This window comes from Kogia breviceps, chromosome 13 (assembly GCF_026419965.1).
Source record: "Kogia breviceps isolate mKogBre1 chromosome 13, mKogBre1 haplotype 1, whole genome shotgun sequence".
NCBI classification, from domain to species: domain Eukaryota; kingdom Metazoa; phylum Chordata; class Mammalia; order Artiodactyla; family Physeteridae; genus Kogia; species Kogia breviceps.
Window position 1 is genome coordinate 49,742,229 of NC_081322.1, and position 18,533 is coordinate 49,760,761.

General features: G+C 40.2%; 1 protein-coding gene across 1 annotated transcript in view; it reads left to right on the top strand.

The window, feature by feature from the left end:
• Positions 1-16,012, top strand: part of SLC35F1 (solute carrier family 35 member F1) — a 434,637-nt gene extending 418,625 nt beyond the window's left edge. Inside the window, exon 8 of the mRNA XM_059083053.2 lies at positions 12,727-16,012. Within this exon, the coding sequence (XP_058939036.1) occupies positions 12,727-12,951 (225 nt within the window). The 3' untranslated portion in view covers positions 12,952-16,012. The remainder of the gene's footprint in view (positions 1-12,726) is intronic.
• Positions 16,013-18,533: the final 2,521 nt, after the last annotated feature.

Here is an 18,533-nt window from a genome sequence, read left to right on the forward strand (position 1 = left end):
GAGCCATGGCCGCTGGGCCTGCGCGTCCGGAGCCTGTGCTCCGCAATGGGAGAGGCCACAACAGTGAGAGGCCCGCATACCGCAAAAAAAAAAAAAAAAAAAAAAAAAAAAAAAAAAATGTGGAAAGGTTTGATTACATCTGTGTCTGTTTAAAAGAATAAACCTGAATAAGAACTAGAAGGGAAATCATTATTGTGGCCACATGTCCTTTGTATACGTGAAATACTTCCACGTCAAAAGCCATGTCTAAGGCAAATTAGAAATATCCTTGAATTCATTTCTGAGAAGCTTCCTTATGCAGCTGAGAGACCAATTTCAACTCCTTTGCTCACCTGCTATACATGAGAAGCCTTCAGGAGTGGTGTTCTTTCAGGCTACTCAGCTTGTCTCAAGAAAAGTTCAGAAGGCGGATCCTATCAGGTCAGCAGTAGTGGCTCATAGATGTGTGTGTGTTTGTGTGTACACTAAGAGAGACAAAGAGAGAAAAATACCTGCTGGGTAAATTTAGAAAAGAATTATATGGGGGAAGGGGGCTCTCTAAGTTTTTCAGTCCTGTTTCCTCCTAGCTATTGAGAAATTTTCTTTGCCTGTATCTTTCTTCTTTCTAATTTGACCTTATTTTCTCCCTCCTTCCAATTGTATTTTCTCTGAGTTTCCTCAGCTCTCCAAGTTAGACCTAAATTGGATTTAAATCTAAATCTCCCCTTCTTCTCAGATAACTTCAGGAGCTTTACCCAAGTCTCATTGCCCTGAACCCCACTTTCCTAGGAAACCCACCAACTGCTCTTTTCCATGTCTTTCTTCCACCTCTCACAAGTGACATAGTTTTTGATTCCAACGAACTTTTGTGTTTTTTGGTGACAGAACTGCCATACATCTCTCTTTAAGAACTAAGAGAATCTTTTAAGTTTTCATTATCTATTAAATCAAAATTAGTTCTGGTCATTAATAGGCCCAAGTGGAGTCACTGAGCAAAAACAACCAGTCTAACATCAGGAACCTTATAAAAGCCATGTTACACAGAGGCATACACCATAAAAGGTCTCTTTTAATGTGCACTCTCTGGGAAAGAAGGAAAAACCAGGCCCTCCATGTAGAGGCAGTTGGTACACACATTCAGTGAAAGTAGAGCTTTAACTCACTTCATGCCCTACCTCACGCCTCTCTGCGGTTGCCCACGTTCTCCTCTGCTTACCCCTGCCATCGTTTAGTCAACCCAAAAAAGAATACCTCCCTTTAAAACTGCCCTCTTCCTTACATAGTATAGTTGATATATTTATAAATATACTTTGAAATGGCTTTCAAACCATGGTTTTTCTACTTATATAGATTTAGGGCCATTAAAGTCATTTGTTTATTAAAACTCAAGTTAGATGTTTAATACCAAAACTAAAATGAAAATTTGGTCTGTCCCTAACTGATGTGCTGAATGTCCCATTAGCTAACTAGTAATTATATTGAGATGCCAGCTGGCTAAGAGCTAGGTTTCATCCCTAGTTGGAGGTTAAAGAGCTTGGTGCAGATTTATCATCAGTCTTCCAAGCCACCGCATTCTGAATAATGGCTCGTGTCCCAGTCAGATTGCTTTAAGCAACACGCAGACATTCTCCTTATGTACAGCAACTGCTTTCTGATCCTTGCTAGCAGTGAGACCTATTAAGATGAAAAAAGGCAAGAGAAAAGTCAGTAGTGTGTGCAGTGTGGTAGTGAGAAAGGGTGCATCCTTTTTCAGCTTCTCAAAATTACAAGTCAGATCAAATGCAGGCAAGAGTGCAGCACCGAACACACAGCATCTTCTGATGGGCTACAGTTGACTGTGGTGAGGACCACAGAGCACACTTCAGACAGCAGCCCATATTCTTAAAGGGAGGCAGCAAACCTCTATCTGAAACTCACCTTATCTGTCACTGGGAGATGGCTTTCCAGTAACTAGGCATGAGTATTTCTTTGCAGTAAACAAATTAAGCATCCTAGAATATACAGAATTTTTGTTTGATTGCTTGGTTTTCTTAAACAATTGCCCTATCAGGATAAGTGCAGCGTCCAGAACTGAGGGTCATCCAATTAGTTAGCCCTGTTAAATTTTCTTTTTTCTTGTCAGTCTATAAAGAGGAGAAAAATGAAACTTTTTCTTACTTTTTAAAATACGAAGCCTTTCTGTAGTTATTTTTAACATTCAATATTTCTCCAGATTAATGCTTGCATTACTGCTCCCATTTTGGGTTTGTGTGTTAAATGAAAACTTTCTCTACCGACTATTAATAAAACCCCTTGGGTGACTTCCAAGATGCCTCTGTCATATAAAATTCCATTCTGTCTGTATTTTAAACAATTTTAGAGTGAATTCTGTATGATTAAATGGAAATGCATTGTAAGTAAGGTATGTGTTGTCATTCTAAAGCTGTGTCCCAGGAAGACACTTTGTAGTGGTTTTATCACTCAACTTGATAGTTCCATGCCCCCAAAACGATTGATCCAGGTGTAATTTTTTACACTGGCAAAGGCATTAGCTTTACAAAAAAAAGGCTATTAAAATCTTTGTCATATTGATCAAGTCAGAATATAAGAGCCAAAATTAGAAATTGAGAGGAATTCAAATCCTTCTCATTCCCTGTATCAGATCCTTTCCTGTCTCTACATTATTTCAGTTGCCAAATCCTGTCCACCCCAAGTTTATGAAACTTCCTCTTCCAGTCGTCTGGTCAGCAGCCTAAATCTTCTACCCAGACTCTTGCCTTCTGCATTGCTCCTCCCAATTCATCGTCTTATCACTCCCCTCTAACTGATCAGAGGTTTGAAGATGACTTTTGGAGTCAATGATTAAGGATCAGTGCTATGACTTCAAGGAGTCTTTGTTTAGCATTTTATGTATGAGAGATGATGTTGGATTGAGTTGAAAGCTAAAACATTTGAAATACACTATTGGTACAGGCTGATTTTTTTATGGTTTTTTTTCTTTAGTATGAAACTTTAATTAAATTCATTAATTCATTCAAAATGTGAACAAAGAGCAAATAATACTTAGTCGATGCCTACACTATGCCAGGCTCTGCACTTGACACTGGTCAAGAAAGACACTGTCCTGTAGTCAAGGGACTATAGAAGAAAGGCAATTTCATCAATGATTATATAAGAGTATTGTAACAGTCTTATATGTAAGGTCATTGATGATAAGATAGTGCTGTAATAATAGTAACAATGGAGCCAATGTAGATTGAACACTCACTGCAAGGTAGGCAGTAGGATGAGTGCTTCACATGCTTTACCTAATTTTATCTTTATAACAACTCTATAGAGTAGGTACAATTATTATCCCCACTGTACTGATAAGGAAACTTTGACCTTGAAAAAAGTCCACAATGACAGCAAGAGAGGAGTGGGGCTAGATTTTTTTTTTTTTTTTTAACATCTTTATTGGAGTATAATTGTTTTACAATGGTGGGTTAGTTTTCCCTCTACAACAAACTAAATCAGTTATACATACACACATGCTCCCACATCTCCTCCCTCTTGCATCACCCTCTCTCCCACCCTCCCTATCCCACCCCCCCAGGCGGTCACAAAGCACAGAGGTGATCTCCCTGTGCTATGCAGCAGCTTCCCACCAGCTATCTAATTTACATTTGATAGTGTATATATGTCCCTGCCACTCCCCCACTTCATCACAGCCCCCCCCTCCCCCTCCCCATATCCTCAAGTCCATGCTCGAGTAAGTCTGTGTTTTATTCCCGTCCTACCACTAATCTCTTCATGACATTTTTTTCCCTTAGAGTCCATATATATGTGTTAGCATACGGTATTTGTTTTTCTCCTTCTGACTTACTTCACTCTGTATGACAGACTCCAGGTCCATCCACCTCATTATAAATAACTCAGTTTCATTTCTTTTTATGGCTGAGTAATATTCCATTGTATATATGTGCCACATCTTCTTTATACATTCATCTGTTGATGGACACTTAGGTTGCTTCCATGTCCTGGCTATTGTAAATAGAGCTGCAATGAACATTTTGGTACATGAGTCTTTCTGAATTATGGTTTTCTCAGGGTATATGCCCAGTAGTGGGATTGCTGGGTCGTATGGTAGTTCTACTTGTAGTTTTTTAAGGAACCTCCATACTGTTCTCCATAGCGGCTGTATCAATTTACATTCCCACCAGCAGTGCAAGAGGGTTCCCTTTTCTCCACACCCTCTCCAGCATTTATTGTTTCTAGAGTTTTTGATGATGGCCAATCTGACCGGTGTGAGATGATATCTCATTGTAGTTTTGATTTGCATTTCTCTAATGATTAATGAGGTTGAGCATTCTTTCATGTGTTTGTTAGCAATCTGTATATCTTCTTTGGAGAAATGTCTATTTAGTTCTTCTGCCCATTTTTGGATTGGGTTGTTTGTTTTTTTGTTATTGAGCTGCATGAGTTGCTTATAAATTTTGGAAATTAATCCTTTGTCAGTTGCTTCATTTGCAAATATTTTCTCCCATTCTGAGGGTTGTCTTTTGGTCTTGTTTATGGTATCCTTTGCTGTGCAAAAGCTTTTAAGTTTCATTAGGTCCCATTTGTTTATTTGTGTTTTTATTTCCATTTCTCTAGGAGATGGGTCAAAAAGGATCTTGCTGTGATTTATGTCGTATAGTGTTCTGCCTATGTTTTCCTCTAAGAGTTTGATAGTGTCTGGCCTTACATTTAGGTCTTTAACCCATTTTGAGTTTATTTTTGTGTGTGGTGTTAGGGATTGTTCTAATTTCATACTTTTACAGGTAGCTGTGCAGTTTTCCCAGCACCACTTATTGAAGAGGCTGTCTTTTCTCCACTGTATATCCTTCCCTCCTTTATCAAAGATAAGGTGATCATATGTGTGTGGGTTTATCTCTGGGCTCTCTATCCTGTTCCATTGATCTATATTTCTGTTTTTGTGCCAGTACCATATTGTCTTGATTACTGTAGCCTTGTAGTAGAGTCTGAAGTCAGGGAGCCTAATTCCTCCAGCTCCATTTCTCGTTCTCAAGATTGCTTTGGCTATTCGGGGTCTTTTGTGTTTCCATACAAATTGTGAAATTTTTTGTTCTAGTTCTGTAAAAAATGCCAGTGGTAATTTGATAGGGATTGCATTGAATCGGTAGATTGCTTTGGGTAGTATAGTCATTTTCACAATGTTGATTCTTCCAATCCAAGAACATGGTATATTTCTCCACCTATTTGTATCATCTTTAATTTCTTTCATCAGTGTCTTATAGTTTTCTGCATACAAGTCTTTTGTCTCCTTAGGTAGGTTTATTCCTAGATATTTTATTCTTTTTGTTGCAATGGTAAATGGGACTGTTTTCTTAATTTCACTCTCAGATTTTTCATCATTAGTGTATAAGAATGCCAGAGATTTCTGTGCATTAATTTTTTATCCTGCAACTTTACCAAATTCATTGATTAGCTCTAGTAGTTTTCTGGTAGCATCCTTAGGATTCTCTATGTATAGTATCATGTCATCTGCAAACAGTGACAGCTTTACTTCTTCTTTTCCTATTTGGATTCCTTTTATTTCTTTATTTTCTCTGATTGCTGTGGCTAGAACTTCCAAAACTATGTTGAATAAGAGTGGTGAGAGTGGGCAACCTTGTCTTGTTCCTGATCTTAGTGGAAATGGTTTCAGTTTTTCACCATTGAGAACGATGCTAGCTGTGGGTTTGTCATATATGGCCTTTATTATGTTGAGGAAAGTTCCCTGTATGCCTACTTTCTGCAAGGTTTTTATCATAAATGAGTGTTGAATTTTGTCAAAAGCTTTCTCTGCATCTATTGAGATGATCATATGGTTTTTCTCCTTCAGTTTGTTGATATGGTGTATCACATTGATTGATTTGCGTATATTGAAGAATCCTTGCATTCCTGGGATAAACCCCACTTGATCATGGTGTATGATCCTTTTAATGTGCTGTTGGATTCTGTTTTCTAGTATTTTGTTGAGGATTTTTGCATCTATGTTCATCAGTGATATTGGCCTGTAGTTTTCTTTCTTTGTGACATCTTTGTCTGGTTTTGGTATCAGGGTGATGTTGGCCTCATAGAATGAGTTTGGGAGTGTTCCTCCCTCTGCTATCTGTTGGAAGAGTTTGAGAAGGATAGGTGTTAGCTCTTCTCTAAATGTTTGATAGGATTTGCCTGTGAAGCCATCTGGTCCTGGGCTTTTGTTTGTTGAAAGATTTTTAATCACAGTTTCAATTTCAGTGCTTGTGATTGGTCTGTTCATATTTTCTATGTCTTCCTGGTTCAGTCTCGGCAGGTTGTGCATTTCTAAGAATTTGTCCATTTCTTCCAGGTTGTCCATTTTATTGGCATACAGTTGCTTGTAGTAATCTCTAATAATCTTTTGTATTTCTGCAGTGTCAGTTGTTATATCTCCTTTTTCATTTCTAATTCTATTGATTTGAGTCTTCTCCCTTTTATTCTTGATGAGTCTGGCTAATGGTTTATCAATTTTATTTATCTTCTCAAAGAACCAGCTTTTAGTTTTATTGATCTTTGCTATTGTTTCCTTCACTTCTTTTTCATTTATTTCTGATCTGATCTTTATGATTTCTTTCCTTCTGCTAAATTTGGGGGTTTTTTGTTCTTCTTTCTCTAATTGCTTTAAGTGCAAAGTTAGGTTGTTTATTCGAGATGTTTCCTTTTTCTTAAAGTATGATTGTATTGCTATAAACTTGCCTCTTAGAACTGCTTTTGCTGTATCCCATAGGTTTTGGGTCGTTGTGTCTCCATTGTCATTTGTTTCTAAGTATTTTTTGATTTCCTCTTTGATTTCTTCAGTGATCACTTCGTTATTAAGTAGTGTATTGTTTAGCCTCGATGTGTTTGTGTTTTTTACAGATCTTTTCCTGTAATTGATATTTAGTCTCATAGCGTTGTGGTCGGAAAAGATACTTGATACGATTTCAATTTTCTTACATTTGCCAAGGCTAGATTTGTGACCCAATATATGATCTCTCCTGGAGAATGTTCCATGAGCACTTGAGAAAAATGTGTATTCTGTTGTTTTTGGATGGAATGTCCTATAAATATCAATTAAGTCCATCTTGTGTAATGTATCATTTAAAGCTTGTGTTTCCTTATTTATTTTCATTTTGGATGATCTGTCCATTGGTGAAAGTGGGGTGTTAAAGTCCCCCATTATAATTGTGTTACTGTCGATTTCCCCTTTTAAGGCTGTTAGTATTTGCCTTATGTATTGAGGTGCTCCTATGTTGGGTGCATAAATATTTACAATTGTTATATCTTCTTCATGGATCAATCCCTTGATCATTATGTAGTGTCCTTCTTTGTCTCTTGTAATAGTCTTTATTTTAAAGTCTATTTTGTCTGATATGAGAATTGCTACTCCAGCTTTCTTCTGATTTCCATTTGCATGGAATATCTTTTTCCATCCCCTTACTTTCAGTCTGTATGTGTCCCTAGGTCTGAAGTGGGTCTCTTGTAGACAGCATATATATGGGTCTTGTTTTTGTATCCATTCAGCCAGTCTGTGTCTTTTGGTGGGAGCATTTAATCCATTTACATTTAAGGTAATTATCGATATGTATGTTCCTATTACCATTTACTTAATTGTTTCGGGTTGTTCTTGTAGGTCTTTTCCTTCTCTTGTGTTTCTTGCCTAGAGAAGTTCCTTTAGGATTTGTTGTAGAGTTGGTTTGGTGGTGCTGAACTCTCTCAGTTTTTGCTTGTTTGTAAAGGTTTTAATTTCTCCATCAAATCAGAATGAGATCCTTGCTGGGTAGAGTAATCTTGGTTGTAGGTTTTTTTCCTTCATCACTTTAAATATGTCCTGCCACTCCCTTCTGGCTTGTAGAGTTTCTGCTGAAAGATCAGATGTTAATCTTATGGGGATTCCCTGGTGTGTTATTTGTTGTTTTTCCTTTGCTGCTTTTAATATGTTTTCTTTGTATTTAATTTTTGACAGTTTGATTATTATGTGTCTTGGCGTGTTTCTCTTTGGGTTTATCCTGTATGGAACTCTCTGTGCTTCCTGGACTTGATTGACTATTTCCTTTCCTATATTAGGGAAGTTTTCAACTATAATCTCTTCAAATATTTTCTCAGTCCCTTTCTTTTTCTCTTCTTCTTCTGGGACCCCCATAATTCGAATGTTGGTGCGTTTAATGTTGTCCCAGAGGTCTCTGAGACTGTCCTCAGTTCTTTTCATTCTTTTTTCTTTCTTCTGCTCTGCAGTAGTTATTTCCACTATTTTATCTTCCAGGTCACTTATCCGTCCTTCTGCCTCAGTTAATCTGCTATTGATCCCATCTAGAGTATTTTTAATTTCATTTATTGTGTTGCTCATCGTTTCTTGCTTCCTCTTTATTTCTTCTAGGTCCCTGTTAACTGTTTCTTGCAAATTGTCTATTCTATTTCCAAGATTTTGCATCATCTTCACCATCATTATTCTAAATTCTCTTTCAGGTAGATTGGCTATTACCTCTTCATCTGTTAGGTCTGGTGTGTTTTTATCTTGCTCCTTCATCTGTTGTGTGTTTTTCTGTCTTCTCATTTTGCTTATCTTACTGTGTTTGAGGTCTCCTTTTTGCACGCTGCAGGTTCGTAGTTCCTGTTGTTTTTGGTGGCTGTCCCCAGTGGCTAAGGTTGGTTCAGTGGGTTGAGTAGATTCCCTGGTTGGGGGGACTAGTGCCTCTGTTCTGGTGGATGAGGCTGGATCTTGTCTTTCTGGTGGGCAGGTCCTCGTCTGGTGGTGTGTTTGGGGATGTTGGTAACCTTATTATGATTTTAGGCAGCCTCTCTGCTAATGGATGGGGCTGTAGACCTGTCTTGCTCTTTGTTGGGGATAGGGTGTCCAGCACTGTTCTTTGCTGGTCCTTGAGTGAAGCTGGGTCTTGGTGTTGAGATGGAGGTCTCTGGGAGATTTTCGCTGTCTGATATTACATGGAGCTCGGAGGTCTCTTGTGGACTAGTGTCTTGAGGTTGGTTCTCCCACCTCAGGGACACCGCCCTGGTGCCTGGCTGGGGAGCCAAGAACCTTTAATCCACACGGCTCAAAATAAAAGGTAGAATAAATAGAGAGGAAAGAAAAGGAAGGAAGGAGGGAGGGAGGGAAGGAAGGAAGAAAGGAAGGAAGAAAAGGAAGGAAGCAAGAAAGGAAGGAAGGAAGGTGCAGAGGAAGAAAGAGAGGAAAGAAGGGGGGAAGGAAGGAAGAAAGGAGGGAAGGAGGGAAGAAAGGAAGGAAGAAAGGAAGAAAGAAAGGGAGAAGACAGAGTAGTATAAAGTGTAGTTATTAAAATAAAAAATAATTATTAAGAAGAAAAATTTCCTTTAAAAAAAAAAAACAAACAGAAAAATGGGTCGGTCTAACCCTAGGACAAATGGTGCAAGCAAAGCTATACAGACAAAATCTCACACAGCAGCACACACATACACACTCACAAAAAGAAAAAAAAGGGGAAAATAATAGTATATCTTGCTCCCAAAGTCCACCACCTCAACTTGGGATGATTCGTTGTCTATTCAGGTTTTCAACAGATGCAGGGCACTTCAAGTTGATTGTGGAGCTTTAATCCGCCGCTTCTGAGGCTGCTGGGAGAGACCTCCCCCTCTCCTCTCTGTTCGCACAGCTCCTGGGGTTCAGCTTTGGACTTGGTCCCGCCTCTGCGTGTAGGTTGTCCGAGGGCGACTGCCCTTCGCTCAGACAGGACGATGTTAAAGGAGCAGTTGATTCGGGGGCTCCAGTTCACTCAGGCTGGGGGGAGGGAGTGGCACAGGGGCGAGTCCGCGGCGGCAGAGGCCGACGTGATGCTGCACAGGCCCAAGGCGCGCCGTGCGTTCTCCCGGGGAAGCTGTCCCTGGATCCCGGGACCCCGGCAGTGGCGGACTGCACGGGCTCCTAGGAGGGCCAGTGTGGAGAGTGACCTGTGCTCACACACAGGCCTCTTGGTGGTGGCAGCAGCAACCTTAGCGTCCGACACCCGTCTCTACTGTCCGTGCCGACAGCCGCGGCTCGCGCCCGTTTCTGGAGCTCCTCTACGCGGTGCTCTTAATCCCCTCACCTCACACCCGAGGAAGCAAAGAGGCAAGAAAAAGTCTCTTGTCTCTTCGGCAGCTCCGCGCCCGCTTCTAGGGCTCCTTTAAGCGGCGCACTTAATCCCCTCTCCTCGCGCCCAGGCAGCAAAGAGGAAGGGAAAGGTCTCTTGCCTCTTCGGCAGCTCCAGACTTCTCCCGAACTCCCTCCCGGCCAGCCGTGGCGCACTAGCCCCCTTCAAGCTGTCTTCACTCTGCCAACTCCAGACCTTTCCCTGGGATCCGACTGAAGCCCGAGCCTCAGCTCCCGGCCCCGCCCGCCCCGGCGGGCGAGCAGACAAGCCTCTCGGGCTGCTGAGTGCCGGTCGGCACCGATCCTCTGCGGGAATCTCTCCGCTTTGCCCTCCGCACCCCTGTGGCTGAGCTGTCCTCTGCGGCTCCGGAGCTTCCCCCTCCGGCGCCCGCAGTCTCCGCCCGCGAAGGGGCTTCTAGTGTGTGGGAACCTTTCCTCCTTCACGGCTCCCTCCCACTGGCGTAGGTCCCGTCCCTATTCTTTTGTCCCTGTTTATTCTTTTTTCTTTTGCCCTACCCAGATTTGTGGGGAGTTTCTTGCCTTTTTGGAGGTCTGAGGTCTTCTGCCAGCATTCGGTGGGTGTTCTATAGGAGAAGTTCCACGTGTAGATGTATTTCTGATGTCTCTGTGAGGAGGAAGGAGATCTCCGTGTCTTACTCTTCCGCCATCTTTAAGCCGTCTTCCGTGGGGCTAGATTTGAATCCTGTTTGTGGTTATAATGCAGTTCTAATCTCAGAGCCCCATTCTTAATCTCTCAGCCTTCATCTGCTGCAACAGGGGCGGCCTCACACCCAAGACCTGAAAAGTTCTCACTGGAAACTGGAGGTGCATGAGGGGATTTTTGAAAATGAGAGTCATTAACAAAATATTTGAAATGTTGCTAATGTTAGGAACAAACTCATTTCATTTGCCAAAGTTTCAGGTAAAGGATGAAGCTCCTGAATGTAGAACTTCAGGAAGCAAATTTGGGGGTAAATAAGTTTTCTGAGCTCATATACAACAGTCCTGAGTTAGTGGTCTTCTTTTGCTACCATTTTGTTTTACAAACAAATTCATAAAGAAAAAAATTATTTTCACTGGGAAAAACTGAATTAATCAAGCTAATTAAGTGAAGCTGTTACAAGCTGAGTCTAGTATACAAATCCATCTGAGAAAGTATTATCATATGAGTGTGAAGGATAAAGGACTTATAGGACAGGGTGAGGAGTGCTGTAGAAAATCAGAAAGTGATCTTTAGTCTTAACTACCTTGCTGCTGCTAACGAGAGAGACAGAGAGACAGGTAAAAAACAAAACAAAACAAAACATCATAGCAGGAACTTTTAACCACGGGAATATTTTTTCTAAATGCCATTTTCAAAACCACCTTTCCTATTATTGAGCATTATAGCCACCTTTTAACTCTTTATTATAGCATTGCAACTTAACTTTATAGACTCTCTGGATCCTTTTCCTGTTTTCCTTTCTTCCAGCTTCCAATTAATTTTTGTCTTTTTTTTTTTTTTTTTACTAGTTTTTAGTTCTTTTACAGTATGAGCATAAAAAATAAAATAGGAAAATCAAATTGATCCTTTTTTCCCAATGGATGCAAGATGTTGTCAAGACTGGGACAACAGCTGTCAACTACAATGGGAGTTGGCAGGCCACAAATGCATTGCATTGTTTTAATCTATCTGTACCTCTCTTTCTCCACTGAGACTATTAAGTCCTTGATGGTAAAAACCGCATGTTTTCATTTCTCTTTCCCCAGCACATAGTTCAAAGTTTGATACAGAGAAGACATAGAAGAAAACTGTTGGTTGAATGAAGGAGTGAATGAATGAATGAAACAACAGAAATGGCAACACTCATACTGTTACCTCCCTCTCCCCCACTAACTACTCAAGTAATTCCAGAATAACTACTCAAGAAGGCCCAGAAGGTGTAGTTTTCTTCAAAAACATGTAAATTCTCGGGGAAGTTGTATACACCAATATTTTCTTTTTTTTCACCACAAAACTCTTTGTCGAGCAGTAGTTTAGGAACAGAACACTATATATCCATCCCTATTTGGTTTTGTTTTTAGATTAATGGAGCAAGAATGAAATGTTATACTGTTTCTTTCTATCCAAGGATAATCTAATCTTGCAAAGACAGTTACCAAAGTCAATAACAATTCCTACTCAGAAGACAAATAGTGTCTGAATTGGATTAAGGTGAAACAAAAGTGCCTGATGCAGCTGTGTCAGTGAGGGACTCGGTGTTTATGGCTTCATTACAGCCTTAAGTGGAATATCTCTACTTCTTCCGTGTTTAATGAAGTCACAAACAACCAACTCTTTGTTGAGTGATATTGGAGAGTATTTGCTTTTAACTTGTATTTTAATTCGTGATTAACTAACTCTCTCACATCAGGTACTCCGATGGGTGCTTTAGGGACAATTAGCTGAGTGTTCCTCTGTGTTAGCCACAGAGTCAAGAAAAAAGATAAGGAGAATCAATAAGATCAGGACAGGGTAGAAGAGAACATTCACCTTCCATCAAGATCCTTGGCCGACTCATCGAGCTGCCTGTCACGGCTCCGCTCCCGTCTCTGTGCCTCATTCATGTGTAAGCGCTTCTGCTCTGGCTGCTAAGTGACTTGGCTGTTGTGTTGTTTAGTTTTCAGGACTTTATCTCCTGTCTTTCTTCACCATCCTCCTTGGCCTGGTGCTCTACTCCTCCACCTCCACATACATAGCCCAGGACCCCCGGGTTTACAAGCAGTTCCGCAATCCTTCAGGACCCGTCGTGGACTTACCAGCCACAGCTCAGGTGGAGCCTTCAGTCACCTATACCAGCCTGGGCCAGGAGACTGAAGACGAGCCGCACGTTCGTGTGGCCTAGGACGACACCCTCCCAGCCCACTGAGGACACCTCCGCGGCCGTGCGTCCGCCCGTCATCTCTGTTTTGTACATAGAGAAAGGTATTTATTAGGTGCGGTTTACACAGGTGGACTGCAAGGTAGCGAATCTGAAAGCCTGTAAAAGGCATAAGCTAAACATCCCTGGAGACACAGGCTCTGATCCACCTGACCTGGGGAGATGCCTAGCTAGTGTGTATCCGGGTCACAACCCCCCCTGTATTCATTACTGTGAAAATGTGGGAATCAAAAGCAAGTATTATTGTTTGTATTATTACGGTTACTGTTACTGCACCGACTTTCAGGAGGAGGTTTTGTGCTCCTGATGGACACTCTCACCAGACCCACTCACATGTAGTTAACATCAATCCCACTTTTCTATGGCAAGTCACTTTTTAAGAATCACACTTTATTTTTGTGCACAGTCTCTGAGTGCTGCATGCCACAGGAGCTCCACCCTATGACGCTTCCTTATCCTAGGGACCTGGGGGCTCACAGTTTCCTCTGTTACCTGTTGGATTGCCTGCTCAATATGTATTTTGTGCTGTGACCCTTGTGGGGAGTGGCAACTGACCATATAATTCTCTATTCTAGGAATAGATATAAAACAAACATTTTAGCCTTTTTATATTTCAATCTCTGATTACTCCAGGCCATTGCCTTTCTGTTGTGCCACATGATTCTGCTAATCAAGTCCCTGTAATAACAGGATAAGGAAAGTTCCATTTCTGTGGCTTATGGGAAACCCCAGAAATAATATTATTTGTGCTTAGGGCAATACATTTTTTTAAATCTTTCTGCTCCTCTCTATGTTCCCTCTTCAAAAAATATATTTGGTTTTCCTTTTTCCCCCTAGGTTTCTTTAGTGATAATATGGAAATCAATCAAAGTATTGGAAAAAGCCGTGGTCCTCTGCCCTCTTGTGTGACACCCTTTATGAAATACACCAGCATGGGAACTTACCTTTACTGTGGAGTTTCATTGGTTGTTTGGCCTCCCAACAAAGTCAGGGTGCTGATGTGGAACAGTCTCTGACGATAGTTTGATTGATCTGGCCATTTTGTAGTGGTAAAAATGCCACCAATGAAAAAGTCACATTGTGGTCATATTTGGCATCCATTCAATAATGGCATATATCACACAACATTCTTATGGATACAGAGAATATTACAGGGTCCTGATAAGGCTTTGAGGGGTATGTCACTGGTCTAATTTTGTTGCCCTTAAAATAGCCCTTTCTTCAAACACAGAAAATCAAGAAATACCACAAACCTCTATGATTTACAATAGATTCTACATGTCAGTACGTGCAATAGTCTTTACCTTTGGCTGGCTGCAATACGATTCAAAAAGATCCTCGATAGAGTTACAGGATTTGTAAAGGGAAAAATAAATGTTTTGAGCAATTCAAATCAATACATCTTAAGGAAGCAAAGCAAAACATCAGTGGGGTCTCTGTAAGGTAGAGAACAAATTGAAGCTTAGTCAGGATTTCCATAGTAGCCTAAATACGGCTGGCAGAAACATCCCATGCTGTCCGCCAGCACCCATGTGGCACTTCTGCCTGCCCTCTACCCCAGGACAGATAGTCCTGCCCTTGGATTTGGAGCAGACAAACTATCTTTTCTGACATGCAGATTTTATGCTCATCTCTGTTCAACCCCCTTAGAAACATGTTTTCTTTTCAGTGAAAATAAATCACCATTAAAGCTATATCAAGTTAAAAGAACTTTGCCAATGTTTGCTCTCTGCTACCTTTTAAACCAATTAAATACCTTTCTCTGAATATTTTGTCCATTCAGATCTGAAGACCTTTAAAGACTGTGGTTTTATTTTTGTGTTTACATTCCTTTGGTTTGCATAATTTGCTTGATTTATTGCATTTTTAGTATTTATTTTAAGCCAAATGTTTTAGCCTTTTTTATTCATTTTTATGACACTAATTGGTAGACGCTTAGTAAAGTCTTATGAGAAATAAGTGGATGAAAGTATTTCCAAGTCGACTCAGTGGACTGGGAATTTTTTTCAAATTTAAATTTCAAAAGGGTTTGCAAATCAGTGGATGGCTACAAGTTGCCATCTGAATTATTTTCTAGGATATTTTAATTGACTCCACTGTATGGAAACCAAGTGTGAATGTTAAGGTGAATTCACTGTATACCCTTTACCATCCAGTGTCCTTGTACACAAGATTTTCATGTCACTGGGGTAACTCACTGTGTTGGTTCTTCTCCATTTAGAAAGGCTGATAACGTACTGAATTGTCTGAGATCAGGAGTTCCAGACTGACCCTTCGGGGAAAAAAGAAAATAGCAAGAAACAAACTCTTTTTCCATGTAAAAAACATCGATCCTTTGGGAGTGGGGTGGGAAATGGGGGGTAGGACATCATAAACTCTAGCTGTTTGAGTTTCTGAAACTTCATAACCTCAGTAGACACCAGCAAAAAGTTCAGCTTTTCAATCCACCACCAACCACTCTCTCCTCCACAAATGAGACTTTAGCAATTTGTCTAGAATTTGGTTGGGTAAGCAAACCTTACCTCTCCTAAGTGGTGGTCCTCACTTACTCAATGACGACTTGCACTGGGGATAGTGCTCGCCTTGGTCACACTTTCCCACAGCTCCGAACTCTGAAATACACAACCAGGTAGAACAAGCAATGGAAAAATTTGCACCACTGTGTCCCATGAAAATGTTTCAATGTTTAGTTTAGGTATTGCTAACTTGTGCTATTAACCTTTTGACAAGCGTGATAGTACTGTTTGTTTTGGGTTTGTTTTTGATTTGTAACCATTTAGTAGTCCTCAGCTAGCTACCAGTACAGATTTTACCCCATGGGTAGGATTCTACTGTCAAGCCATGTAACAAAGCACACTAATCCAGACACTGCAAATGGAAAATATGAACCAAAAAGGAAATTGACACCGATAAGTTGAACAAACTCTCCATTTTTGATATTTGCATGCTCCCCTATGGACTGGCTGTGGCAATGTAATGCCTGTATAATGTTTTCAAATAAAAATAAATGCTTTATGAAAGCACAGAGTTCTTGGTTTTCTTGAGTGTTTGTCTGCACTATGACAACCAGGGAAGCAGCTCCTGTGGGATGCTAGAAATAGCAACGAAAGTAGATAGCAGGGTACAGGTCAAAATAAAAACCAGAAAGAAAATATTTCCAAATTAGGAAGGGCACAGTTGGTCTCAGAGCTGTAGCTTCGAAAAGCCAAATTAAACACATTTGTAATTTGCAAAATTAATTATTTATCTAGGTACTTAAGGAGGCTCTGGGGCTACAACCTCCAAGCCCACATTTAAAACACATGTAGGACAATTATAAATTTACCCCCAAGAAACAATTTCTCACAAGAAAGTTTTGTGTAAGCTGCCCTTGGCACAATGCCAGACACAAAGAAAGAGAATTAACATTTATAAAGCAGGACTGTTTGCGTTTCGACTCTGAACTTACACAGCATCTTGTCATGGTCACTTCTCCACTAACTGCAGCCACCCAGTAATTTTAAGTACAGAGAAACGATTGTACATAAATTTACATATTCTTGTCATTTATGTTCATAATCAGACCTCAGAAATTAAATGAGCTGAAAAGACTATATGTCCGAGTTATTTATTTTAAATCTTAAAAGAAAAACAGTCATTTTTCAAGGAAAAAAAGGAGCAGTGGCACACAGCCTTTATACAGGGCTCTTAAGTAGAGATCCGTTGCGATCTGCTTTTATAAGTAGAACAGTACCGCACATCACATAAATAATTTGTTTAAACAGCGTGATTCAGTTTAAAAAAAAGTTTTTCCTTGAGAAATGTAAATTTCTCTAAAGTATTATTTATTTGTATTTAGTAAACTCTTTGATCAAAGATGAAATACAGTTGAACTTCAACTCAGTCTGTGTCTAAGTGTCCAACAATTCTAAATTATTGGGGTCCACATAGTACACCTAATAAACATATATGTCATGTTTAGTCTGTCTTCCCAGTGAATTATCATTTTCTTAAGAGAAAGAATTGGGTTCCCTAAATGCTTGGAAGTTCTTGCAAAGGGAAGCTAAGGCAGTACCTGAATGGTTTTTGTGATTATTAGCATGAAGAAAAAGAGAAACAAGTAAAATTCAGCAAGTGAGCTGTAAGTACTGTATTGTCTTGATGTTCCCTAGGAAAACAAATCGTAATATCTGCAGTAATAGGGACTGAAATCAAATCCAGCTGATCTATTTTCAGGCCCCATGAAACACATTGCTCATGGAAGGCTCTCATACATCTTTTTTTTTTAATGGAATCTAACTTCTAAATCAGAAATACAAAGTACAAGGTTAAGATATTCTATTATAAAATATTCCCCTTTTCCTTATACAACTAAGTACTTTTTTCTGTAAAATTCCTGTTCTTGGAAAGAAAGGCATCACAAGGTCCAATTAAACCACCCTTGAATTTTTTAACAAACCCTTAAAATGTTAGGCTATTCCTTCAGGTTAACCCTGGGATAAAAAACAACAAAGTGAAGTTCTTTTTTTACTTGCAAATAGTGTTTTTGAATGAATAACATTGCTTCTTAATTATGTACACTGATCTTTCTTTTTTCTTTCTTCTCTTCCTTTTTTCTTTGATTTTTAAAATTTCTTTTTCTTTTTTCTTTCTGCGAACATAAACAGAGGACTCATTCTGGGCCACCTACTCAGTCTCTGTCCTTTATTCTCTATGTGGTCAAAAATGTTTAATTCAAAAAAAATTATAATACAGCTGGAAAGCCCCACACCTACCAGATGGCCTTTCATTAGTGCCTGAAAGGACAAGGCATTGTGTGTCACTTTTTAGACAGCCAGGCAAGTCTCCTCCAAACGACACTGCAACCTGATTAACAGGGAAAACTAATGATCAGAGGGAGGAGGTCCCTGGGAATAAACTAAAATTAGGGGCTTCCATCTGGATAGACAAAGGCCTGGTGTAATATGACTAAATCTATAAAAGCATGAAAATGAGCTTGTTCACCAGGCCTCAGTGTTAGAGCTGGAAACCATCCCATAATGCTTGAAGGATAATTTCAGGATGGATAAAGATAAATATTACTTTTTACACAACGGGGAGTAATCTTCCTGAACTCATTACCACACAGTGATCGCACTGGCTGAGAATGTGTTATGTCACCAAATAGATGAGAATGCTACAATCAGGCAGTAAATAGGCTGTGTAATTCATTATCCGATCCGTCAAGCAGGCACTCAGTAATTATGCCTGGACAACAGGTCCATAGACCCAGTCGGTTGCAGGCCAACCTGGCTGTGTGGTCACACTGGCTTTAAGAGGCATAACACCAGTACATCCCCGACCCTGGGAACTTGGCAGCACTGTGGATAGCTATGTCTTTGGGCCGCTAGATGTCTCTGTCTGAGGTTAAAACATCAGGATGACCACCTGCCTGCAGTGGTGAGGCTGTTATTGGATTCTCCACTCCTGGGGGGCAGCCCTGGTCTAGGTTCTCAACTTACTGTTCAGGCTTCCTCCTCCCAAACGTCTGTGGTCAGGGGTGGTGAAGTGAGAGAAGTTCCAGTGGT